This window comes from Saimiri boliviensis, chromosome 14 (genome assembly GCF_048565385.1).
Source record: "Saimiri boliviensis isolate mSaiBol1 chromosome 14, mSaiBol1.pri, whole genome shotgun sequence".
Lineage (NCBI taxonomy): Eukaryota > Metazoa > Chordata > Mammalia > Primates > Cebidae > Saimiri > Saimiri boliviensis.
Window position 1 is genome coordinate 95,270,324 of NC_133462.1, and position 26,523 is coordinate 95,296,846.

At 37.8% G+C, this 26,523-nt stretch overlaps 2 protein-coding genes across 2 annotated transcripts in view; one reads left to right on the forward strand and one right to left on the reverse strand.

Moving 5' to 3' along the window:
- LOC141581106 (tubulin beta-8 chain-like) overlaps positions 1–26,523 on the forward strand; it is a 537,263-nt gene that overhangs the window by 287,950 nt on the left and 222,790 nt on the right. The gene's annotated exons all lie outside the window — the stretch shown is intronic.
- Positions 1–26,523, reverse strand: part of LOC120361674 (tubulin beta-8 chain-like) — a 67,781-nt gene that overhangs the window by 12,200 nt on the left and 29,058 nt on the right. The window contains exons 9-12 of the mRNA XM_074385511.1: positions 22,646–22,784; positions 21,176–21,243; positions 19,133–19,189; positions 17,768–17,885 (exon numbers count right to left, since the gene is read on the reverse strand). Coding sequence (XP_074241612.1) covers positions 17,768–17,885; positions 19,133–19,189; positions 21,176–21,243; positions 22,646–22,708 — 306 coding nt within the window. The 5' untranslated portion in view covers positions 22,709–22,784. The remainder of the gene's footprint in view (positions 1–17,767; positions 17,886–19,132; positions 19,190–21,175; positions 21,244–22,645; positions 22,785–26,523) is intronic.

Genomic DNA, 26,523 nt, shown 5'->3' on the forward strand with positions numbered 1-26,523 from the left:
TTCTCTCAAAAAACAAAAATCTAATGATTTTTGAGTTGTTGCTGTAGCAACTATTCTAAATACTACATAGTTTCTCATTTAAGCATCATGATGTCTTATGAGGTAGCTATTATTGTTGTCTTTATTAATGAGGAAGTTGAGACACAAAAAGGCAATAGCTGGTAAATGACAGAGTTTAAAGTAGAACTCAAGCCCTACTTGAACTGAATCCAAAGACCAAGCTCTTTCTATTCAAATAGGCTGCTGTTTTCATTACAGTAGTGAGCAATAAGGACTAGTAAATACTGTACTTTCTTCAAGAAAAATGAAGTATTTGTTTTGAAGAAAGAGGAAAAATATGCTATTCAATGTTTGCAATCATGTGAATGACTCTATGTTTTGAGATATTGCGCTACAATTTCCTAAAAAGTCCTATTACTCTCGTAGAACTGCTGCTCTACATTTGACCTGTGCCAGTGGCTATGTGGAACCAGTCACCCTCCTGGTGAACAGAAAATGCCCGGTTGATATTTGTAACAAACAAATCAGCATGCCTTTGATACAAGTATATACCAGCCAACTCTTTCAGCATGACATGGGTTTGATTTATACATGCAGAATTAAAATAAATTTATTTCATTTAAATATAACTAGTTAGTGAAACCTGTGGAATGTGTATTTTGAATTGTTAGAATTTACACTCTATTTCTTGATCTAATAGGGAAAAGCTGCACATTGCCAGGAAGAGATTTGTGCCATCATTTTGTTGATTATGCTGTGTATAATGAGAGTACATTACTGGCAGAAAAACTGCTTTCTTATGATGCAAATATTGAAGCACTGGACAAGGTATAGATCAATCAACTTTCTTTTCAAAATATTTGTTTTAACCTTAACATAGATAAGGGTCAATTTTTTATATTCAGAAGCTCAAACATTCCCCGAATGCAAGTAAATTAATAATTAACCATCAAAAATGATGAGACTGTGTCCTTTGTAGGGACATGGATGAACCTGGAAACCATCATTCTCAGCAAACTGACACAAGAGCAGAAAATCAAACACCGCATGTTCTCACTCATAGGTGGGTGTTGAACAGTGAGAACACATGGACACAGGGAGGGGAGCATCACACACTGGGGTCTGTCAGGGGAAATAGGGGAGGGACAGTGGGGGGCGGGGAGTTGGGGAGAGGTAGCGTGGGGAGAAATGCCAGATATAGGCGAAGGGGAGGAAGGCAGCAAATCACACTGCCATGTGTGTACCTATGCAACAATATTGCATGTTCTTCACATGTACCCCAAAACCTAAAATGCACTTTAAAAATTGTCTAAAATTGTATTTTAAATATTGATACTTAGAAGCATTACGGGGCACAACTTTTAAAAATACTCTTTGGAAAATATTGTGAATTTCTTAAAGGTAAAACCTTTTCAATTTTTTTTAATGCAGGGTTATTTTTTTCCTAATTAATGTAAAACAACACAGGAAAGAAAATGTGCCCTGAAAATAGGCTTTATCTTAAAACTCAACAAAACTAAAGCAACTTACAATAAATGGAAAATTTGCTGCTGCTGAGCATTTTCTACAAAAACTGATGTATCATCTCTCAGTGGCAAGGCTTAAGAGAGAAAAACGGGAAGGGAAAAGAAAAGCCATCAGAAATATGCAGGTCACTTGGAAATTAGGTAATAAGAGAAAATGCCAAGAAGAGGTTTTTTTTAAAGTTTGTTGTTCTTCTAGTTTATGTGTTGAAACAAGGTGCTCTTTAGCTTTGGGGCTAATAAATTTTGGTTTGAAAAAGAGAGTGAGTTTAAACTTGCCTAGAGATTAATTTTAGGAGGACTCTGAGGAAACCATATTGGCGGTGAATATGTGATGACAGAGTGAGAAACACTTCAGCAGAAGGTGAAACAAATTATTAACTGACTTACTACTTATTCAGGCAGAAACAGCCACTTAGATAAGAGTCTAAACTCTCCTCTAAAATCTAGAATGTCTTGATGGGAAGGTGGGAGATAAGGAGCTTATAAATAGCAAAATCAAGTGAGATTTTAAGTTTATTGTTTCTATTCTACTCATACCCATGAAAATTAAATGGAGATTTAATAAATAACTCTGTCTCTTACTCTTTTCTCTTTTGGGCAACATCTATAACTGATAAAGGGTGAAGGGTGAGACTGAAGTGACTGCCTGCTGCACTAATTCTCAGAATTGTGCATTATAATGACCCGAGCTAATTTTGTTTTAAAAAAATGTAAAATTGTAGGCTTTCCCCTGAAAATTTTGATATAATAGATCCAATAAGGCCTGAAAGTGTATGTTTAAAAATGTTTTCTTGAAGCTGGGCACCGTGGCATGTTTCTTTAGTACCAGCTTGAGCCTAAGAGTTTGCGTCCAGTTTGAGCAACATAGTGAGACTCTTGTCTCTAACAATAACAGAAAAAAAATCACCTCAACGTTTGGATACACTCCTGATGAAGCACCCCAGTATAGATAAGTGCAATATGTAAATTTCTGTATCTCAAAAATGTAAGAAATCTCTAGAAGAGTTGGCATTTGCTAGGTGCTACTTTCTTCAAAGTTCTCCTTTTCAGTAAGATTAGCCTGACTTACCTGCCTTTCTCTACATCTGTGACTGGGAAGTGAAAGTGAATATTCTTGGCAATATCTCTCAGCTTACAGAATGACACCTTTTTCTTCCCACCATTAATCATTCACTGTCATTCAGAGAATCTTTACAAATTTGCTTATGAGTAATCTTTCACTGGGTAGAGGCTAACCCTTTAATGATTTCATGTCCCTTTGACACCATACAGGTGATTATATGTCAACAAACGTTAATTACAACTGGGCTTTCTCAATTAAAATAGTAGCCAATTTTAAATGTTGTTTTTTAGTTGAAGTTGTATTATGAACTATCTCAGTATGCCTGTTAAGTTTATAGAGCTTTAGCATAACCAGGATGTCAGCTTTAAACACTGAAATCCTTGAAGTTGATAAGAATACAGATAGGAATTTTAAAAATTAATTTAGTTTTGGCAATCTTATAAACTATTATCTATTTGGCTACAATCTGGAAAAATTGTATACAAATAGACTGTAAATTAATAATTGTCAGAAAAACTCTTGAAGTGAGTATTACGAGTCTTTTTAGCAATTTTTATTATATATTAGGGCCTGATTTTTTTGGTAAAACATATGATATTGTAGAAAGAATATATTTTACATGCAAATACTTGGATTATATACAACCATTTAGTTGCTATGAACCACACATTCATAGCAAATATAAAAACAAAAGGGCTATATTTTAAATGTGCCGCACAGATTTGTTTGCCTCTATAAATTGAGTCAGCGTGGAAAATTTAGAAGACTTATGCAGAAATCTGGACTTCAGACTTGTCCTAAAAAATCAAGTATGGTGTCCCCTGAGTTTCTATCACTGTTTGGCCTGCTGTGCAGAGGTTGCTCCTTTATGGAAGGCATATATTCTCCAGTTTGCTAGTGTGCCCACATTAGTACTTTCCTTACTTCAGATAACCTTTCTTTGTCCTTGTAAGTATTTGAGTTTACAACTCTTATGTTGTAGTAGATTTTGATAAAGATTTCAAGGCTTTTAAGTCAGTGGGTACTTGTTTATCATATATAGTCTATAGATTATACACATCCCTTAATTATGGTGTTGAACTTTAGAATTTAGTTTAAAACTCTTTCTTTATACCACAAATAATCATCTGCCCATAAGAATGCCTAGAAGCCTTTTTAGGTTATTTCTGGTTATAGTTGGATAGTTTATGAATATTGCTGACATTATATCTTCCTCCTCAGCAACCTTTCTTAAAAATGCAAGTGATGTATTGGCTTTCATTATGCTAGAAATAACCCATATGGATCAGTATGAGAACTTTTGTTGATAAGCCATTATATTTTTGATTTATATTTTAACTAAAAAAAAAATTTTAATAGGCATTTAAATGGAAACCAATAAAAATGGATTTAAAATGTATAGTTGCATTAGGGTCCCAGGATTACCATTACAATTGAGAATAGAATTTCTTACTGAGCTTTGGTTTTTTTAATATTTATTTTTAAGTTTTTTAAATCTCTCTCTCTTACACAAAACATACTGAGTTTTCTAACTGTTAAAATAAAAATCTGTTCTCTTGTATTTAAAAAACCCATGGACTATTTAATAGTATAAAAAATAAGTATACTTGAAGCCAATCACTTTTAATTCAGAGCTCATTTTCTTAGTGGCCCATTTGGAGCAGGAGTGCCTGACATTGACATCTGGGATTCTAACATCATTGATAGAAGTAAATCAAGCAAGTTTGTAACACCCAGAGGAAATGTCCAACTGTATTGGGAAGTTCTGGAAACTGTATCTCTGAAACTCTTAATTTCTTAAATGTTAATATTTGCCACAAAAAGTATTGTCAAATGGGGATTAGGTAAAGTTCAAAAGATTTTTTAATGATTGGATATAAAACAGAGATTTGTAATACTTCTCATGAGCAGATTGTCATGGAGTCTTTCTCTAGGGGTACAATAAGCAAATATTATTTGGACTACAGTTTAAGAAACACTACTCTAAAGATAATAATCTAGATTATTAATTTATGTAAAAACTTAAAGTATTTGCTACTATGTTTTTGCTTTTTTGGGGCTATAAAGATAAAAGACACAGCTCTTGCCCTGAAGAAGCTCTTGGTTTCAGTTGGAAACAATGAAGTGATTACAATACACCATGCTAAGTGCTGTGATCAAAGCAAGGATTCTTGGGACTGGTAAATGTTTGGAAGGTGTTTTGACAATAACCACAGTTAATGCGGGAAGGCAGAGGAGGGATATTTACAAAGCAAAGAGCAGCACATCAGAAAGCTCAGGGGAGTGAGACGGAAGGGACTGCTTTTCATTTACTTCCTTTCTATATTGTATTTTGAAGTTCAAAGCATCTTAGAGAAGACTTTTGGTTCATTTGAGAAATATGTAATTTTGTTAATTGCTAATTTTTTCTGCTCTTTTATAGGACAGAAACACACCACTTCTTGCTATAATTTACAAGAGACAGCAAATGGTGGAATTTTTAGTAAAAAGTCAAGCAAATGTACATGCTGTTGATAGGCTGAGATGGTTCTTTTTTAAAATAAAAACCTGAGTGTTCTAGAGTAGTAAGAGTTACTCAAGTCAGAAATATTAATAAGATGAACATAATTATTGGCATATAGTGAAAAATAACATGAATAATCAGGTAGAAAAGCATTTGGACAGAGCAACATAAAGAACGAATAGAAGGGGTCATCTTCTAACATAGAGTGTTCGTTATTTGTAATCTGATGTTTTAGGTCTAGTAATCTTATATTAGCTAAAGGTTTTTGTATTTTATTTTTAAAGTGTGGGCTTTTAGTTTATGACTACTAGTATTGCCATTATTATTTTATTTATTGTTTTCAGGCTGCAGATAACTCTTATCTGACCGCTAGCTGATATGAATTACAATATATCAGACTAGGAATGCAATGGGGAAATTTTCATTAAATCTTTGACTATTTTAGATAAGTGACCTCAGAACAGTTTCTTGGCCATCAAAGGACTGTAAGTTAGCAACTTGTATTATGTCACACCCCAGTGGAACAAGAGGATTACTTGTCCCTTTCTTTTAGCCTTGGTGATAATTTACAAAGATGAACACGAGCACCCAAGATGCCTATAGACACAAGCTAGTACATGTAAATGGTTATTATGTCTACATTGACAGGCAGGATATTAAATTGATAAAGTGTATCAGACTAGGTATTTAGAAATTTCTTTATTAAAATTCTTGAGCCCCAAATCTCCTTAAGCTGATAAGCAACTTCAGCAAAGTCTCGGATACAAAATCAATGTGCAGAAATCACAAGCATTCCTATGCACCAATAACAGACTAACAGAGAGCCAAATCGTGAGCAACCCAATTCACAATTGCTACAAAGAGAATAAAATACCTAGGAATACAACTAACAAAGGATGCAAAGGACCTCTTCAAGGAGAACTACAAGCAACTGCTCAAGGAAAATAAGAGAACACAAAAACAGATGGAAAAACATTCCATGCTCATGGTTAGGAAGAATCAATATCATGAAAATGGCCATACTTCCCAAATTAATTAATAGATTCAATACTATCCCATCAAGCTACCAATGACCTTCTTCACAGAACTGAAAAAAAAAAAAACAAAAAACAAAAAAAAACTCACACTTTCAACTTCATATGGAACCAAAGGGGAGCCTGCATAGCCAAGACAATCCTAAGCAAAAAGAACAAAGCTAGAGGCATCATGCTACCTGACTTCAAACTATACCACAAGCCTACTGTAATCAGAACAGCATGGTACTGGTACCAAAATAGAGATATAGATCAATGTAACAGAACAGAAATCCTGGAAGTAATGCCACACATCTACAACCATCTGATCTTTGACAAACCTGACAAAAACAAACAATGGAGAAAAGATTCCTTGTTTAGTAAATGGTGTTGGGAAAACTGGCTAGCCATCTGCAGAAAGCTGAAACTGGATCCTTTCCTTACATTAAAATTAACTCCAGAAGGATTAAAGATTTAAATGCAAAACCTAACACCATAAAAACCCTAGAAGAAAACCTATGCATACCATTCAGGACATAGGCATAAGCAAGGACTTCGTGACTAAAACACCAAAAGCAATGGCAACAAAAGCCAAAATAGACAAATGGGACCTAATTAAACTTAAGAGTTTCTGCACAGCAAAAGAAACAATCATTAGAGTGAACCGGCAACCAACAGAATGGGAAAAATCTCTGCAATGAACCCATTTGACAAAAAACGGATATCCAGAATCTACAAAGAAATAAAGCAGATTTACAAGAAAAAAAAAAACCCATTCAAAAGGGGGCAAAGGATATGAACAGACACTTTTCAAAAGAAAAATTTATGAGGCCAACAAACATATAAAAAAATGTTCATCATCACTGGTGAATACAGAAATGCAAATCGAAACCACATTGAGATACCATCTCACGCCAGTTAGAATGGCACTCATTAAAAAATCTGGAGACAGCAAATGCTGGAGAGAATGTGGAGAAAAAGGAACGCTTACACACTATTGGTGGGAGTGTAAATTAGTTCAACCATTGTGGAAGACAGTGTGGCAATTCCTCAAGGATTTAGAAATAGAAATTCCATTTGACCCAGCAATCTCATTACTGGGTGTATATACCCAAGAATTAGAGATCATTCTATTATAAAGACACATGCACACATATGATCATTGTGGCACTGTTTACAATAGCAAACACCTGGAACCAACCCAAATGCTCATCAGTGATAGACTAGACAAAGAAAATGTGCCACAGATACACCGTGGAATACTAGGCAGCCATAAAAAAGATGAGTTCATGTCCTTTGTAGGGACATGGATAAATCTGGAAACCATCATTCTCAGCAAACTAACAGAAGAACAGAAAACTAAACACCACATGTTCTCACTCATAGGTGGATGTTGAACAATGAGAACAATGGGCACGCGGGGGGGAGCATTACACACTGGGGTCAGGAGGGGGCGCTAAGGGAGGCACAGCGGGTAACGGGGAGGCTGGGAGGGGTAAAAAGGGGAGACATGCCAGTTACAGGGGGTGGGGGGATGGAGGAAGCAAACCACCTCGCCAAGTGTGTACCTGTGCAGCAATCCTGAATGATCAGCACATGTACCCCCGAGCCTAAAGTACAATAAACATATAAATGTGTAAAAAAAGGAAATAAATTATAATTATGTCATCAATAGCAAAGAGGGTTACAATAAATTTTCTAATATTAAACTGTAATCTTAGATTATAATTTTAGATTAAAATTTCTTAAACATGTTATTAGCCCCAATTCGTGTTCTAATATTACCTTTATAAGCCATGCATTACTCTTTAGAATTCTGGTGACCAATTCTTTCTGTAGGTGCAAAGTTGATGGAAAGTTCCAGTTTTCTCTCTCTGTAATAATAATCTTCTTTCACATAGTGGTAGATGACCATGGTTAGCCAATCGAATGTCTTATAATAATAAAATGAAACTCTGTATCACAGAAGTATTTACAAAAAAACTAATTGTAGCATAAGTATTAACCTGTAATGTTAGGGCTATAAAGGAACAAAAGTCTGTTATGTATCTATTTCTCCATGTACTTTATTGTACTTCATGTTGTTTCTTTTTTTTCTTGGCTGAAGCTCTCATTTAATTGACCAGTTAGGCTTCTTTTCTGTTTCTCCCTTCTTCCTCACATTCTAAAATTTATTTATCCCCACCTATTTTTTCTCACAGATCTCATTTCTGTAGTGAGTGGTCTTTCGGTCCATCTGTCTTAATTGTCGGCATATTTAGTTACAGCTTTCTCTTTAGCTAGCTATGTGTGGCTTTCATTCAACAATTATTGCCCCACAAATTTTTTTTTCCTCCTCTTCTTTGGAAGAGCTGAATGTATACATTTATCTTTAGCTTTTTGACAAACAGAAAAAAAGCAACTAATACTATTTGCTATGCCAACCCATTTAAATAAGGTACTACTATAAACTAAACTCTCATTTTCTCCCAGAAGTTATTTATGCAAATAATTACCTCCTGTATATGCTCATAATGAATTTTCTTATGTTTTTAGTTCATGATTAATAAATTATGTGCTAAGTGAATTACTGCTTCATAGTATAATTCTGCTAATTTGCATGATTCATTTAAGATGCAAGTATAGTATAGTGCAAGGAAAATAAAGTTTAGATTTTGCAAAAAAAATAACTTTGTGTTCTGAAAATAAGTTTATCTAAAATCTAAAGAATTATTTCAGGTTAAGCTGTGGCCAAATGTATCATTCTGTGGTATATCTGCATGTGCAAAATCATAAGGAGAGTTAGAGAGAAACAGTTTGAATTGTAGTTTTTATTGCATTTGGAACTTGAAAAGATAATGCTGTGATTTTCATAGGTTTATCTATTTTCATTAGGCAACAGAGATCTAAAATGAACATTTTACAATAAGAAAAAAACATGAGAGTAGTAACTATGTGGGACTGTAATAACAATTTGAACAATTTGGTGTAGTGTTGTAATAAGTAGAAGTCACTTTAAGAAATACACTAAGTACCTTTGTGAGAGCCACTCTTGTAGCAGCAGATGTATAAAATAATGGTATATTCTAATGTTATGACTGTGGAGAGAAATGGGAGGGGCCTGATTTTTTGCTAAAAGCAGCTGGTTCATAGTTGTATCAGCACCAAATAGAAGTAAAAAGACATGTTAGCGTACTGGTTCTGCCGCTTACTAGGTACGGGACCTTGGGAAAAAGGTCTTTGTTTGTATGTCATTGACCTCATTCATAAAAATGGCACTAATGGTATCTCTCAGGTGTGTGTAATGAACAAAAGCAGTGAGATATGTGAAAACATTTGTGAACTAGAAAGTATGTATACAAAAGTGAGACAAATGATCACAGCGCAGTGACCTGGTAAATCTCAAACTTTTTGTAAATCTGAAGGATGATAAAATGACAGTAGCATCAAGAAAAGAATAGGAAAGTAGAAACTGGCATATGCACTTTAAGTTTGGGGTAGGGGTGTGTTCAGTTTCAGCAGACTGCTCCGACTGGAGATGTCCCATAGGAACACAGCAGTTTGGCACACAAAACCTCTGATGAAATTTTGTTTTGACCTAGAATTTATTTTGGTTATAGATCACAAACTCTGCTAGTCAGTGAGACACTGAATATATAAGATGAGGTCTTATGCTATAGTCATAGGAACAGAAAAAGAAATAAAGAGCAAATACTTCTAACTCACTATAAATGCTTTCTATAAATTGAAAATGTTAGAATATATCAAAGAATTCTGTAATTAGGATGGGGATGGGAGTGAGAGTGGAAATCTGTGGTCAGAGAAGACCTCTCTGAGTATGATATTTAAGCTGCCGACTAAAGGATGAGAAGGAGCCAGGCATGCGGAAGTCTAAGGGGAGGAAATTCTGAATGGAGAGAAAAAGGGATCCGATTTATTCATCATTTTGCTCTCAACACCCTGGAATGGGCAGAAAGTCATCATCATAATTATTTTTTATGATTACAGTATATACAACAAACGTGCAAATAGGACCCTGGCACATTTTAGATGCTTCCTAAATAAATGTTCTTTTTTTCCCTTTTAAAGAACGCTTGCTACACTTTTTGAAAGTTCTTTCGTGTGTGTGTGTGTGTGTGTGAGATAGGAGAGGGAGAGAGAGAGAGAGAGAGAGAGAGAGAGAGAGACTGACTCACTTTCTTGCCTGTGCTAAAGTGCAGTAGTGCAATTTCAGCTCACTGCAGCCCTGACCTCCCAGGGCGTGCTGATCCTCCCACCTCAGTCTTCTGAGTAGCCTGGATTACAGGCATGAACCACCATGCCCAGCTAATTTATGTATCTTTTGTACAGATGGGGTTTCACCATTATTTCCAGGCTGGTTTCAAACTCCTGGGCTCAAGAGATCCACCCACCTTGACTTCCCAAAGTCTTAAGTTTACAGGTGTGATCCACTGCCCCTGGACTGTTGGATGCAGCCAATCATCATGGCACGTGTATACCAATGTAACAAACCTGCACATTCTGTACGTGTACCCCAGAACTTAAAGTATATTTTAAAAAAGAATATCCTTGCACAGTTGATCACATATTTTCTTGCTCTTAAATATAATATAAAAATTTTATTACTATATTATTCAGCTTTTTTTTTTTCTATCAGTAAAGATTTTACCAAAAAATACATAGGTTTTTCCAAGTATTTACCTAAATGAAGCAGCTTCTGTGGTGTTCTATTGATGCTCAACATGATCTATTTCCAAGTTTTTTTAGCATAAATATTTTAACACTGAAATATGAGGATATTTAAAACTTTTAATACTTTAAGCATTACACATGTCTATATCATGAATGCTATTGCCTAGGTTTTCTTCTAGGGTTTTTATGGTGTTAGGTCTTATGTTTAAATCTTTAATCCATCTGGAGTTAATTTTTGTACAAGGTGTAAGGAAGGGATCCAGTTTCACCTTTCTGCATATGGCTAGCCAGTTTTCCCAACATCATTTATTACATAGGGAATCCTTTCCCCATTGCTTGTTTTTGTCAGGTTTGTCAAATAGCACATGGTTGTAGATGTGTAGTGTTGTTTCTGAGGCTTCTTGGTGTATACATAAGAGATGTCCCTGACTGAGCAGCAACCTACCAGGAGGAAGGCATGAACTCTCTGGTTTGTTTAGTATCTACACGCTAAGAGAAACTATTTCTAATAGCAGTGCAATATACTTCCTCTATTGTGCTCCATGTATCTGCATTTACTCAAGTTCTATGACACAGCATAGCCTCGCCTGAAATATAATTTGGGGAAATTAAATGAGGGGTTTATAATCATCCTGTAAGTAAACTGATGGAGGAAGAGTATGACCCAGAGAAACCACTGGATTTAGTGAAGTACTCTAAGAATTCCACAGATTTAAAACAAAATCAGAATACAATCCAACAAAACAACTCCCAAACACAGCCAATGGGTCAATTTGCAGTACATGTTATGCATATTGTATACATACATTTTAGGGATTTCCAGAATTTTCTTGGATAAAAGAATGTACTGCCTCCTGTGATTGCAAATCATTATAATGTAGACATTTTAAATAAGGTCTCAAATGTCAAATACATAAGGTAGGAAAACCTCAAAGGACAAATTTATTTATTTTACTAAAAATAATTAATTACATGGAAATAATATATCATCATCATTTCTCAGTTATAAAATGACAGTTTTCTGTTTTCTTATTCCTACTTTTTTTTCTTTCTTTCTTTCCTTTTTTTTTTTTTTTTTTTTTTTTGGTGGTTGTTGTTTGAGAGACAGTCTCACTCTGTCGCCCAGGCTGGAGTGCAGTGGCATGATCTCAGCTCATTGCAACCTCCACCTCCCAGGCTCAAGCAATTCTTGTACCTCAGCCTCCTGAGTAGCTCTGATTATAGGTGCAGGCTGCCACACCCAGCTACTTGTTATTAATTATTATTGTTATTATTATTATTATTATTTTGTATTTTAGTAGAGACGGGGATTTACCACGTTGCCCACTCGAAATCATAGGCTAAAGTAATCTACCCACCCCAGCTTCCCAAAGTGCTGGGATTACAGGCATAAGCCACCATGCCCAGCCTCTTACTCAGACTTTCCTATGCTAAGCTTTTCAGCACGTGCTGCTGTAAAAGGCTGCATTGCTCTTATAGTCTAAATGTAGAATATATGTTATATTTTAAAATCATGCATTATATTGGATATAACATATTAGAGATAAATATAATTGTAGCTACATTATTCTTCCCAAAGTTAGGGAAAAAATAGAACTGCTCATTTGAACTTTGATAAGGTTTAACCTTTAGAAGTTTCATGTTCATATTGAAATTAATTCTTCCCTAGATCTAAATCTATGGTTTATTTTGAACATGTCACTAAGTCCTACTGTATTTTAAAATAATTAAAATATCCTTCCTAACTCTACTCTCTTAACCTCATCCTTCATTTCATTCAATTCCTCCTCAGATGATATGGGTTAGAGTTCCTTTATTCAAGAGTGATATCAAAATTATTTAGCAGAGTATATTATGGACAGGATCAATCAGAACCAGATGCCAACTACTCAAGAAACTTACAGATCAATCAGAACACATGCCATCCAATCAAAATAAACAGCTAAGTGCTAGAGGAGGGGCCTAGAAGCCCCCCTATTACATAAGACATTACCTCATTCATTGCTAAATCATGGGAGACATTCAGAGATCTTAGAAGGGGCAGGAGACTTGGAGTAGCCAAGTCTAATAACCAACATGCATGAAAGGTTTTCGCTGTTTTACTTTGCATAGATGTAACAATACAGTTGTTTATGTCTGCTCCCTCTCCAAACATTGCTGAAGTGTCAGCTAAGCAATAAGAGAAATATAATACCATATTAAGTGACAGAGCAAGAGATGTTAACCAACTTTTGGAAGAAGAAAAATTGCTAGGTGATAGATGACTTTACAGAAAGGAGAAAGGTGTTGCCTAAGTGGAAGCTAAGCAAGATTCCAATGAGAAATAAGCTAACTTATCTTTTAGAATCCTGGAAAATTTTAGACATCGGAGGTGCCAGGTATTTCTGAAGTTATAGGGGGTTAGGGATCATGACACTGAAAATGAAGCATTGCCTAGAAGTCTGTAAAAGGACAACTGGATTCTGTGTCTCTTTCTCTGACTTCATGCAACCAAGTAATTTCCTCTTTTTTATGTCTCAGGAGATAATTAATTTATTCTCTGTAGAAACTGGGTCAAAGAGTGTCAGAATCCAGGTTGTGAAGGCACAGTAAAAGCTGAAGTGAGGTGCCATGCTAGAAACAGCGTTTACTGAGAGTACCACATCCAGTCTCCCTCCCTCACATGAATTCTGAAATGTTTACAGACAGGTTTATCCATCCAGGCCTTTGGAGGGTTTGTCTATGGAGAAAACATTGGTGGGAATGTGCAATGATACAGCTGCTTCATGAAATATTTTGGCATTTTCTTAAATAGTCAAACATACACTTATCATTTGATTCAGCCATTCGACTCCAAAGTTCTGGAAGAAAATATTCTTTCTGAAACTGCTCTCCTTTAACCTTGTAACGTTGTATATGGATGTTCATAGCAGTTCTATTTGTAATAGCCAAAAACTAGGAATGCTTTGAATATCCATCAAGAAATATAGAAAATCTGAGGTGATTATATGTAATGGACTACTACTTAGCAATAACAAGAAATGAATTATTAGTATAAGCAACAATATGGATGAATCTCAAAATATTTTTTCTGGGTGAAACAAAAAACAGGACAAAAAAGGAGTATATTCTGTATATATGAAGAATGGGGAATGAGGAAATGTGGGAGCAAAGGATTGCAGAGATACATGAGTAAACTCTGGGAGCTGAAGGATATGTTCATTATTTTTGTTGCAAGGGGTTCACAAGTTTATAAATATGTCAAAACATTACATTCTATGATTTAAATATATATATTTAACTTTTAAATATGCAGTTTTTGAGGATTGAGTATAACTTGATTGTTTGATAGATGAATGATAGCTAGATTGATTGACTGATAGAAATGTAAAGCCAGGAATCCCTCTAGAGACCTTTGCATTTCTAATGCTTGGGTCACCTAACTAAGCTGTTCTCTTTATATCACCTGTGAATGAGAATAACTTCTAGGTCTCGGGCATTCTAATTTTTTAACTTAATTATTATAGAAATCATTTTTGTAGTTATATTTTTATTTGTGCTTTGCTTTTTTTTTTTTTTTTTTTTTTTTTTTTTTTGAGACAGAGTTTCGCTCTTGTTACCCAGGCTGGAGTGCAATGGCGCGATCTCGGCTCACCTCAACCTCCGCCTCCTGGGTTCAGGCGATTCTCCTGCCTCAGCCTCCTGAGTAGCTGGGATTACAGGCACGCGCCACCATGCCCAGCTAATTTTTTTGTATTTTTAGTAGAGACAGGGTTTCACCATGTTGACCAGGATGGTCTCGATCTCTTGACCTTGTGATCCACCCGCCTCGGCCTCCCAAAGTGCTGGGATTACAGGCGTGAGCCACCGCGCCCGGCCCCTGTGCTTTGCTTTAAATGCAAAGCATTCTCAACAATGGACATAAGTATCCAATAACAAACAGCAAGTATTAATGTCTTTTAACATAAAATTTACTGAGAAGTAAAAATACAAAACTTACGAGTACAGAAATGATAGTTCTGCCTGGTTTATTTTATAAATAACCTCAGATCATGCTAAATGGCCAAAGTTACTTTGTCTTCATTTGAATACTTTGATTGTTTTCATGAAGAGTTTCTCTCAATTTAAGACATTTGCTTTATGTCCAATTTAGAGAAGTATATCAAGTACTATATACACTATTTAATAATTCCTGCTGGAAGATAGAAGAACAATTTTATATAGTCATTTGGAAAAGGTTGAAAATATCCCAGTGGATACAGCATAATTCAGTACCTTTACTACTTTATTGATTTTATTTTGAGTAATTTGTCCATGTTGTGCTTTACAAATCATTTTTAATATATACCTGGCATGCTTCTATCTTCATATTATCCCAGTTTTTTTTTTCCACATGCTTTCTAGAATTATAATTTAACTCAGAGGTTCATACTGGCTGCATATCCCAATCACCTGTTAAAATACCAACATCCAGGCTCAACTCACAGATTCTGATTTGTTTCAGGTAGGGCCCTGGCATAAATATTTTTAAAAGCATCCCTGGCAACTCTAATGTGTAGCCAATATTGAGAATCACTGACTATCTTACACACTGTCTATATCAGCATTTTCCAAATGTGCTTGAACGTAAGAATGTTCAAACAAGATACCTCAAAAATCCAAAACAAGACAAATGGCTCTGAATTTCCAAATTTTAGATCCTCAATCAAAATCTCCTGAGTCAGGATCTCCACAGAAGTAAGGAAAATCAAGAGCTTCAGCTTAAGAAGCACTATTTCACAAGACTCCAAAGACATTATAATCAATCCCAGAGGTTGGAAAAGATAAAGAATATATAGACACATTGGGGTCTTTCAATCTCCTGCCTTCTCATACCAACATTCAATGCAGCATCATTTTTAAAACTTTTACCTCCTAAATACATGTGAAATATCTCTACTTACCTCCATTACCCCTCATCACACCTGTCACCTAAGAGCCTAACACCAAACCTCAGTCTACTCCAGTATCTCATTCTCACACCAGGTCACTGGCTTCTACTCTTGCCTGACTCCAACTTGTTTTCTCCATTAGAGCCAGACTTATCATTTGGAACATCAATCTTATCAAGTCACCCAGAGCTTAACATATTGCCCAGAGATCTTATGTAAATACAGTACAAAAGGTTCACACCTTGGTCTGGCTTCCACCTTTTCCCACCTCATTCAGGACTCAGCTCCCTTTACTTCCTATCATCTGGCCAGGATAGCCTTCTTTCCCTCTGTTCATACAGGCTAAGCAAACAGACTGCCACAGGCCATTTGCAGAAGCTCAGTCCTCTGCTTGGAAAGCTCTTCCAGGCCCCCACCCTACAGCTTTATCTAGTTAAAAAGGCCTATGCATTCTTCACAAGTCAGGCAACAGCCAAGCCTTCATCTTCCTCTAGATAAGTCAAATCTTGCAACCTCAGGCTTTTTTAGTAGCATATACCACTCCTTCCTAAAATTGTCCAGAATTACAGCATGCATTCATCTGTGTGACTCCATTTTTGTTTTCCTCCTCTCCCAGCACCTATTTGACTATGAACTCACTGGGAACAGAACACTTTTTCTCTCCGAGACCAAATTGCCTAGGTTCGAATCCTAGCTTACTATTCTAAACATTTTGTGTGCAGATATTAACGCTACGGTAATTATTCTGATAATTTTCTCATTGTCTGAGAACACAAGGACACAGGGAGGGGAGCCCTACACACTGGGGTCCGTTGGGGGGAAATGGGGGAGGAGCGGGGGGTGGGGAAGTGGGAAGAGATAGCATGGGGAGAAATGACAGATACAGGTGAGGGGACGGAAGGCAGCAAACCACACTGCCATGTGTGTACCTATGCAACAATCTTGCATGTTCATCACATGTAGCCCGAAACCTAAAATGCAATAAAATAAAATAAAATAAAAATAAAAATAAAAATAAAAAATTTTCTCATTGTCGTTGTTAGCTTTAGAGCAATTGTTTTTTCAGATCTGTGTAACCGTATTAAACTGAAGCTTCCATATTAATCATGGCAGCAGAATTAGTCAAATGTTTATGTTGTTACACATTTAAGCCCAGAAATTTAAAATACATTTTTAAGAATCAACAGATTTTCATATGCTATATTTCTAACCTTAATAGCATTACAGGGGTGGGGGCGGGGAAGAAAAAGAAAAAAATGGAAACAGCTCAGCAGCAAAGAAAGGTCAAAGCAGCGTTCAAGCAAACAGACTCAGCCCAAGGCCACAACTGTGGCCCAGGCTCGGTAGTCAGTACCACAAGCAGAACACAAGCAGAACGCAGCAAGCAGCAGCTGTGTGGGGCCAGGTCCAAATAGCTGTGTGCTGCTCTCCGCAGGTGTTCCACAGCAAAATTTTGTGTGTTCTTTGTAAACAAGTAACATCCAAAATTGTAATTCTCTGCTAAGGTTTAAGTAACAAATTCTAATAATAATTTCTTTGTTATCTCTGAGGTAACTCTTTTTTTTTTTTTTTTTTTTTTTTTTTTTGAGACGGAGTTTCGCTGGATACCCAGGCTGGAGTGCAATGGCGCGATCTCGGCTCACCACAACCTCCGCCTCCTGGGTTCAGGCAATTCTCCTGCCTCAGCCTCCTGAGTAGCTGGGATTACAGGCACGAGCTACCATGCCGAGCTAATGTTTTGTATTTTTAGTAGAGACAGGGTTTCACCATGTTGACCAGGATGGTCTCGATCTCACGACCTCGTGATCCACCCGCCTCGGCCTCCCAAAGTGCTGGGATTACAGGCTTGAGCCACCGCGCCCGGCCCCAACTCTTTTAAAATCTGATTTAAGTAAAGCAGTAGCCTCTAAAGGGGAAGAAATTACATCTAGCCCATGAATTAGTTAAAAAGCAAGTAGAAGCTAAGCATGTAAAACTACACCCTTTAAAGAAAAGCTTTAAACCAAACGGAATTATTATCAGTTAAGTTAAAAAGTAAAACTGTTAAGCCCATTCTCAAAAAGTAAAATGGCCAAACCTACCTGATATTTCCCTGTTGGAAAACTTAAACGTTGTTCAAAAAGCAAAGCTTGCTGCTCCAGTGGCTCTATGCCGGCCTTCCACAGCAGTAATTGTCTATTCAGGCTGGGATTCAGCAGGCTGGTAAAGACGAAAATTTAGAGGGATAGCAGTTTCCAGTTATAATGCACCCTCAAAATGAGCAGGGACAGTTTTAGGTAACATTGAAGCCTTTTCCATTTAAATTCCATTTAAATTTCTAAAGAAACTTAAACAAGCCATCAATAATGCTAATACGAAATGTCATGTTGCTAAGCAGCCTTTTAAAGGGATAACTCATTTAATGGACGATATTAAGGCTCATGATGGCAATGGAGGAAATTTACATAAGGCTACATTATTAGTGCAAACTATGGCAGGATTGAGGGTAAACAATGGGACTGCTGCATTTCCTGGAGCTTGTTTCCATTCTGGAAAAAAGGAACACACCGAAAGGACTGCAGACAAAATCTAAGAACAGGACCTCAGCTGAGGATAACAACAAAAAGTACTAAACCAGGCATTTGCCCTAAGTGTAAAAAAATAAATAAAGAAAAATAATTGGGCTAATCAATGTCATTCAAAATTTAATAAGGAAGGGAACCCGATTCCAACTGGGGCCTATCCTGCTTAAGTTACTCTCTTATCTCTGTACAATGTTTGTCCCCTGCCACCAATAAAAGCGCAGCAGCAAATTTGTGTATCACTCAGAAAGTAAATATTTTACCTGGGGAGCCTCCACGAAAAAATACCAGCAGGAGTTTGTAAGCCCTTACCTACAGAAACAGTGGTTTTGCTTTTAGGAAAACCTAGCCTTAATACTAAAGGGATAAAATTTCATACAGAAGCTATTAATAGTAATTTTACAGGGGAAATGCAAATTGTATGTCATTTTCCAATACTTGCAGTGCTAAACCTAAAAAACGCATAGCACAAATCTTACTTTTACCTTACATCAAATTAGGTCAAAGCAAAGATGAAAGAATTGGAGGATTTGGAAGTACAAAGAAGCAGGGCAAAGCTGCATACTGGATATATCAAATTACAAATAAACACCCAGCATGTAAAGTCACTATTCATAGAAAAAAATTTTAAAGGTTTAGTTAATACTAGCACAAATGTCTCACTTATTTCTGTTCAGCACTGACCCTTTTCTTGGCCTGTATAAAATGCTCACTCTAATACAGTCAGAGTGGGGCAGGCCTCAGAAGTTTATCAACGCAGTCTTATCTTACCATGTAAAGGGCCGGAAGGACAGCCTGGACCCATTCAGTCTATTGTAATTCAGATTCCCATTAACTTGTGGGGAAGAAACTTATTACAGCAGTGGGGAACCAAAGTCTTAATACCTGAACAATCCTATAGCTCCCAAAATCAGCAAATAATGGAGGCCATGGGCTGTGTGCCTGAAATGGGAATAGAAAAAAATTTACAGGGTCTAAAAGAATCTCTAGAAGTTAAGGGACAAAGTTCTCAACATGGTTAGAATATCATTTTTAATGACAGCCATTGTTAAACCTCCAAAACCAATAGCTTGAAAATGGTTAGATAATAAACCAATTTTGATAGAACAATGGCCACTTACAAAAGCTGGAGATTTTTTTAAATGTAGTTGCTAAACAATTAGAAAAAGAACATATAGTTCCCACATTTTTAGCTTAAAACTGTCCTATTTTTGTAATAAAAAGGAAATCTAAAAAATAAAAAATCTTAACAGGTCTTAGAGCAATTAATGCAGCTATACTACTTTTACCCACTATGATTCAAAAAAATTGTCTACTACTAACTATTATTGATTTGAAGGACTTTTTTTTTTTTTTTTAACAATTCCTTTGGCAGAAAAGAACTGTAAGTAATTTGCCTTCACTTTTCCTTTTATACTAATCAAAAACCTGCCTAAAAATATTATTGAAAAGTGCTTCCCCAAGGGATGTTAAACAGTTCCACAGTTTGTCAAACTTATGTGGACACAACTATTAAGCCCACTAGAAAAAAAATTTCCTCAATGTTACATTATTCATTATATAATATTCTTTGTACTGCACCAAATAAAGAGTTACTTATACAATGCTATAACCATTTAAAAAAAGAAATCCATTCAATGTACTAGGTTAATAGTAGCTCCAGATAAAATTCAAGCTACAACTCCTTATTTGTATTTGTGCATGTTGGTAAAAAAACAAAACAAAACAAAACAAAACAAAAAAAACACCACTATGTCACTTCAAAAGCTGTTTATCAGAAGAGATAATTTAAAAACTTTAAATAATTTCCAGAAGTTACTTTGAAATATCAATTAGATAAGACCTAGTTTAGCCATTTCAACTTATGCTATGAGTAATTTGTTTTCTATTCTTTGAGAAGATTCCAGTCTGCATAGTCCTCAAGAATTAACTTAAAAAGCTAAAATGGAATTGCAAGTAATTGAAGAAAAAAATTCATAAGGCTCAAGTAAGTAAAATTAATCATAACAAGACTTTAATATTATTATTTTTCCCTATTTAACACTGTCTTACACTCTCTTAGTAATAATCTCTTAGGAGTTATTATTCAAAATCAGGACTTAGTGGAGTGGCTGTTTTTACTTCATAATAGCACTCACACTCTTACTCTGTATTTGGACTGAATTGCAACTTTGATTGGAATGGGGAGGTCTCAAGTTGTAAAAGTGCATGGATTTAATACCATAAGAATAATAGTGCCTCTTATAAAAATTCAAATTCAGCAAGCCTATACTAACAGTGTAACATGGCAAACCTATTTGCCAAGTTTTGTGGGCACTTTAGAAAATCATTATCTAAAAAACAAAAATTTTTCAATTTTTAAAATTAACCAATTGGATTTTATCCAAAATTACTAAGTCAAATCTCATTGAAAATGCAGAAAATGTTTTTACAGATAAAATCTAGTAACAATAAAGCTTCTTATTCAGGATCTAAAAGCAAAGTTATTCAAACTCCTTATACACAATTGGGCCTGGCAGAGGATCCAGGGAATGGTATAGCCAGAATGGACAACTGGACCTTTGAATCTAGGCCACACATAGGCAGACTAACAAGTGATGGTGCAACCAAGCTCAGGCAGCTTTATGTAAGGGTACCTGCTAGTTAGGAACATGCACCCCACCCCAGGCCCCAATCCCAGGCCACCTGCCTGCACTGGGCATTGTCTCATCTTGGCAGAAAGGTGTGGGGGTGATGATCAGGTAGTATGTCCCTGGGTCTCAGGCCTCAGAAGTTTAGGAACTGGGCAGTCACTGGGCAGGGGAAGGGGCCCAGGGACCCCTTGTGTGCATTTGCCCATGGAATGTGTTCCTACCCCAGCTTCTCAGCCCTCACTAGAAGAGTCCAGGGCTTCCACCTGCTCTATGTTTCCAGCTCTGATCCACTCACCTGGTGACTCTGAAGGCTTCCTGACTCCAGCCTGGGGCCTCCTCTGTTAGATGGGGGTTCCAGGTTTCCTGCAGAGAGAGGCCAACCCTTGGAGGTTGAACCTGGAACTCTTTTTTTTTTAGATGGAGTCCCACACAGTCAGTGGTGCAATCTTGGCTCACTGAAATCTCCACCTCCTGGGTTCAAGCGATTTTCCTGCATCAGCCGCCAGTATAGCTGGGACTACAGGTGTATGCCACTATATCCAGCTATTTTTTTGTATTTTTAGGAGAGACGGGGTTTCCCCATATTGGCCAGAAGGGTCTCAATCTCCTGACCTTGTGATCCGCCCGCCTCAGCCTCCCAAAGTGCTGGGATTACAGGCATGAGCCACTGCTACCGGCCCTTAGTTCTTAAAGTATAATTTTTTTCTCTCTCCAGTCTCCCATTTTTACTAAAGAAAAATCATGAAATGACCAAATGTCTCTATTATACCTGGCCTGAATATTTGTATAAAGTATAGCAAGAATAATTTTTTTTTTTTTTTTTTTTTGAGACGGAGTTTCGCTCTTGTTACCCAGGCTGGAGTGCAATGGCACGATCTCGGCTCACCGCAACCTCCGCCTCCTGGGTTCAGGTAATTCTCCTGCCTCAGCCTCCTGAGTAGCTGGGATTATAGGCACGTGCCACCATGCCCAGTTAATTTTTTGTATTTTTAGTAGAGACGGGGTTTCACCATGTTGACTAGGTTGGTCTCGATCTCTCGACCTTGTGATCCACCCGCCTCGGCCTCCCAAAGTGCTGGGATTACAGGCATGAGCCACTGCTACCGGCCCTTAGTTCTTAAAGTATAATTTTTTTCTCTCTCCAGTCTCCCATTTTTACTAAAGAAAAATCATGAAATGACCAAATGTCTCTATTATACCTGGCCTGAATATTTGTATAAAGTATAGCAAGAATAATTTTTTTTTTTTTTTTTTTTTTTTTGAGACGGAGTTTCGCTCTTGTTACCCAGGCTGGAGTGCAATGGCACGATCTCGGCTCACCGCAACCTCCGCCTCCTGGGTTCAGGTAATTCTCCTGCCTCAGCCTCCTGAGTAGCTGGGATTATAGGCACGTGCCACCATGCCCAGTTAATTTTTTGTATTTTTAGTAGAGACGGGGTTTCACCATGTTGACTAGGTTGGTCTCGATCTCTCGACCTTGTGATCCACCCGCCTCGGCCTCCCAAAGTGCTGGGATTACAGGCTTGAGCCACCGCGCCCAGCAAGAATAATTATTTTTACATAGGTTTTCAAAATCGGATTTCATAAAACTTGGTTTCATAAAGTGAATCTCAGATAAGACTTTTTAAATCTGAGCCCAGCTATGGGTCTGTCCCCTCAAATAACTACGTGAGCTGCATAAATTTCTCTTTTGAGGTCACAGGATAACTTGGGTCTCATAAGCCCGTCAGGAAGTGACATTATTTACTTACCACAAGTTACTTACAGGGAATGTGTAGACAAGGTATGAAGCCAGTTTTCCCAAAGGGTTTTTATTGACTCCATACATCAAGTTTGATTCCTTAGGGAAAGCATGCCATTCCAGTCAAAGCCTTGCCAAAATAACTAATCTCTCCAATTGTGACCTGTTGCAGAAGAAAACATTCTTTTGCACTTATGCAAATTATATTTCCATAAGTTAAGAATATTCACGGCCGGGCGCGGTGGCTCAAGCCTGTAATCCCAGTACTTTGGGAGGCCGAGACGGGTGGATCACGAGGTCAACAGATCGAGACTATCCTGGTCAACATGGTGAAACCCCGTCTCTACTAAAAATGCAAAAAAAATTAGCTGGGCATGGTGGCACGTGCCTGTAATCCCAGCTACTGAGGAGGCTGAGGCTGGAGAATTGCTTGAACCCAGGAGGCGGAGGTTGCGGTGAGCCGAGATCGTGCCATTGCACTCCAGCCTGGGTAACAAGAGCAAAACTCTGTCTCAAAAAAAAAAAAAAGGAATATTCAAAAATAGATTCTAAATTCTGGAGAAAACAGATAGAGAGAAACAAATATGCTCCTAATTTTGTTTACTCAATTGGAGTATATTTTACTCAATTGCTAAAAGCTTTAAATAGCTCAAAATAAGCTTCCTGAACTCTGAAAAACAAAACAAAGGATCAGTAATATTTTAAGCAAAGCCAAAAAGATTAATTCAGTCTATATTAGTTCACTCCATGCAGTTATCTCCTGTTCTGCTTTATATTCTTGAACATTTCAGGTCTCCATGAGAGTCCTGAAAGTTTTTTCTTTATGCTAATGACAAAATTTCCAAAGTTATCAGAAATCTGCATTTAAGAGCACCTGTCAATGTCCTATAGCAGATTATAAATCACCTTTCAAAGAGGATTAAAACAAGACAACAAATGTCTGTGGATGACAAAGAAGTCTTAGGATAACATATTTATGCAAATACAGTCCAAGGAAAATGAAACACCATTTCACATTTGGCAATGCTTTCTTTTTTTTCCTGAGATAGAGTTTTGTTCTTTTTTTTTTCTTTTTTTTTTTTTGAGATGGAGTTTCGCTCTTGTTACCCAAGCTGGAGTGCAATGGCGCGATCTTGGCTCACTGCAATCTCCGCCTCCTGGGTTCAGGCAATTCTCCTGCCTCAGCCTCCTGAGTAGCTGGGATTACAGGCACACGCCACCATGCCCAGCTAATTTTTGGTATTTTTAGTAGAGATGTGGTTTCACCATGTTGACCAGGATGGTCTCGATCTCTTGACCTCGTGATCCACCCACCTTGGCCTCCCAAAGTGCTGGGATTACAAGCGTAAGCCACCACGCCTGGCTGAGTTTTGTTCTTGTTGCCCAGACTGGAGTGCAATGCTGCAATCTCTGCTCACTGAAACCTTCACCTCCTGGGTTCAAGTGATTCTCCAGCCTCAGCTTCCTGAGTAGCTGGGATTATAGGTGCTTGCCACAATACCTGGCTAACTTTTAGTATTTTTAGTAGAGATGAGGTTTCACCATATTGGCCAAGCTGATCTCTAACTCCTGACATCAGATGATCCACCCTCCCTCGCCTCCCAAAGTGCTGGGATTACAGATGGGAGTCACTGTATCTGACCTGACAATGCTTTCTGACAGTTCTTCCTCTATGGTTTTTATACCAAATAAGCCAAATGTCGTTTATGTACTTTAGGGGATATAATATCTAAAAGATATGGATGTAAGAAAAATAAATAATTTATAATTTGATTTTTACAAGTTTGTCAGATATCAAATCCCAGGTTATCTTAAGTCACTCATTAACCAAAGTGATAACTCAAAAATTGTAAAAAGGCAAAAACCTTTACTCATTAATAGAGGGATGACTTCACTTTCCAAATAATATATTTTTTTCCCTTTCCTGTTGCTCCAGTTTATTCAAAAGGTCAGACAAAAATCTTTCATTCTTAAAATAATACATGAAAATCTTGTTCACAGGGAAAAGCTAAATCTCACCTTTATATTAGTGCATTATTCATATCAAACCTTTTTTTTTTTTTTTTTTTTTTGAGACGGAGTTTCACTCTTGTTACCCAAGCTGGAGTGCAAGGGCGTGATCTCAGCTCACTGCAACCTCTGCCTCCTCAGTTCAGGCAATTCTCCTGCATCAGCCTCCTGAGTAGCTGGGACCACAGGCACGTGCCACCATGCCCAGCTAATTTTTTTGTATTTTAGTAGAGACGGGGTTTCACCATGCTGACCAGGATGGTCTCGATCTCTTGACCTCGTGATCCACCCGCCTCGGCCTCCCAAAGTGCTGGGATTACAGGCATGAGCCACTGTGCCCGGCCAAACCTAATTCTTAATAAAAATTTATTGAACCTCCTTCATGACAAGAAACTGAAGCACTACAAAGAGGTTTTGAAACTTGGAGTGAATGACAGTATGTTTCAGTAACGCTTCATCTACCCAAGGGTAAACAATCAAATCTCTTCTCGACTGTTATCTAGAGAGGGCATCCAAGATGGCCAATTAGGAGCAGCTCAGGATTGCAGCTCTCAGCAAAAGCATGGAGGGTGAGTGGATGCTGCATTTCCAGATGTATTTTTATTGCCCACAGACCAGGAGATTCCCAAGCGGAGGAGCCCCATGGGTGGCCAGCATGCCTGGTTTGGCCCCCGCAGTTGTTTTGGCCTGCATGGCTGTTTTTGCCAGTGCAACTCTTTTGCTGGTGCCCTGGCATGGCGGTTCTCCATACAAAATACACAGGTCCGGATGCCATGTTAGCTGGTGATTGGAGCTCTGGGAAGGCAAAGTCGCCCATTCATCTGATTAAAAAGGGTACTGAAACAGGGAGCCAGGTCAGGAGAGTCTCAGGCAAAAAAGCACCATGAATCTCAGTGCCACTATTTCAGCTGGCGCAGTGGGTCACCACACGGGAAATCACACAGATCCTGGCGCCTTTTCAACAGGTGACTGGAACACCTGGGAGACAGTCGACCGTTAACTAAAAAAAAAAAAAAAAAAAAATATTTTAAGGGACTCTGAGGCAGGGAGCCAGGTGATCAGGCTCAGCTGGTCCCACCTCCACACACACACAAAAAAAGCAACCCAAAACACTCTGGATTGAGAGTTTCACAGCAAGCACAGCTGAACCTGGGAAGGTCCAGCTCTGTGGGGGAGGGGCATCTGCCATTACTGAGGCAGTCCACCACTACGGAGGTAGTTTGCCATTCCTGAGGCAGTCCACCATCACAGAGAGAGTCGGCCATTATAGAGGTGGGCCACCAATGCCAAGGAAGTTCTAACTACACCCATAGAAACAGGACTGCAGGGAAGTTCACACGGCAGCTGGGCAGAGCCCACAGCAGCTCAGCAAAGCCTCGGCAGGCAGACAGTGACAAGGCTGCCTCCTCCCTGGGTAGGGCAGCCCTGAAAAAAAGCCAGCAGCACAACAGAAACTCATAAATAAAGCCCTAACTCCTTGGGACAAAGAACCTGGGAAGAAAAAAAAAGGGTGAGGTTTATGAGTTCTGCTGCAGCAGACTTAAATGTACCTGCCTAGCAGCTCTGAATGAACAGTGGAGCTCACAGCTCAGCACTTGAGTTCCTATAAAGGAAAGACTGTCTCCTCAAGCAGCTCCCTGACCCCGGTATATGCCAAGAGTCACCTCATAAAGGAGAGATAAGACTGACATCTGGCAAGTATCCTTCTGGGACAAAGATAGCAGAAAAAGAAACTGGCAGCAACCCTTACTGTTCTGCAGCTGCTGCAGGTGACCCCCAGGCAAGCAGAGCCTGGAGTGGACCTCAGCAGTCCTACAGCAGAGAAGGCAGACTGTTAGAAGGAAAACTAAGAAACAGAAAGAAATAACTTCATTATCAACAAATGGGATATC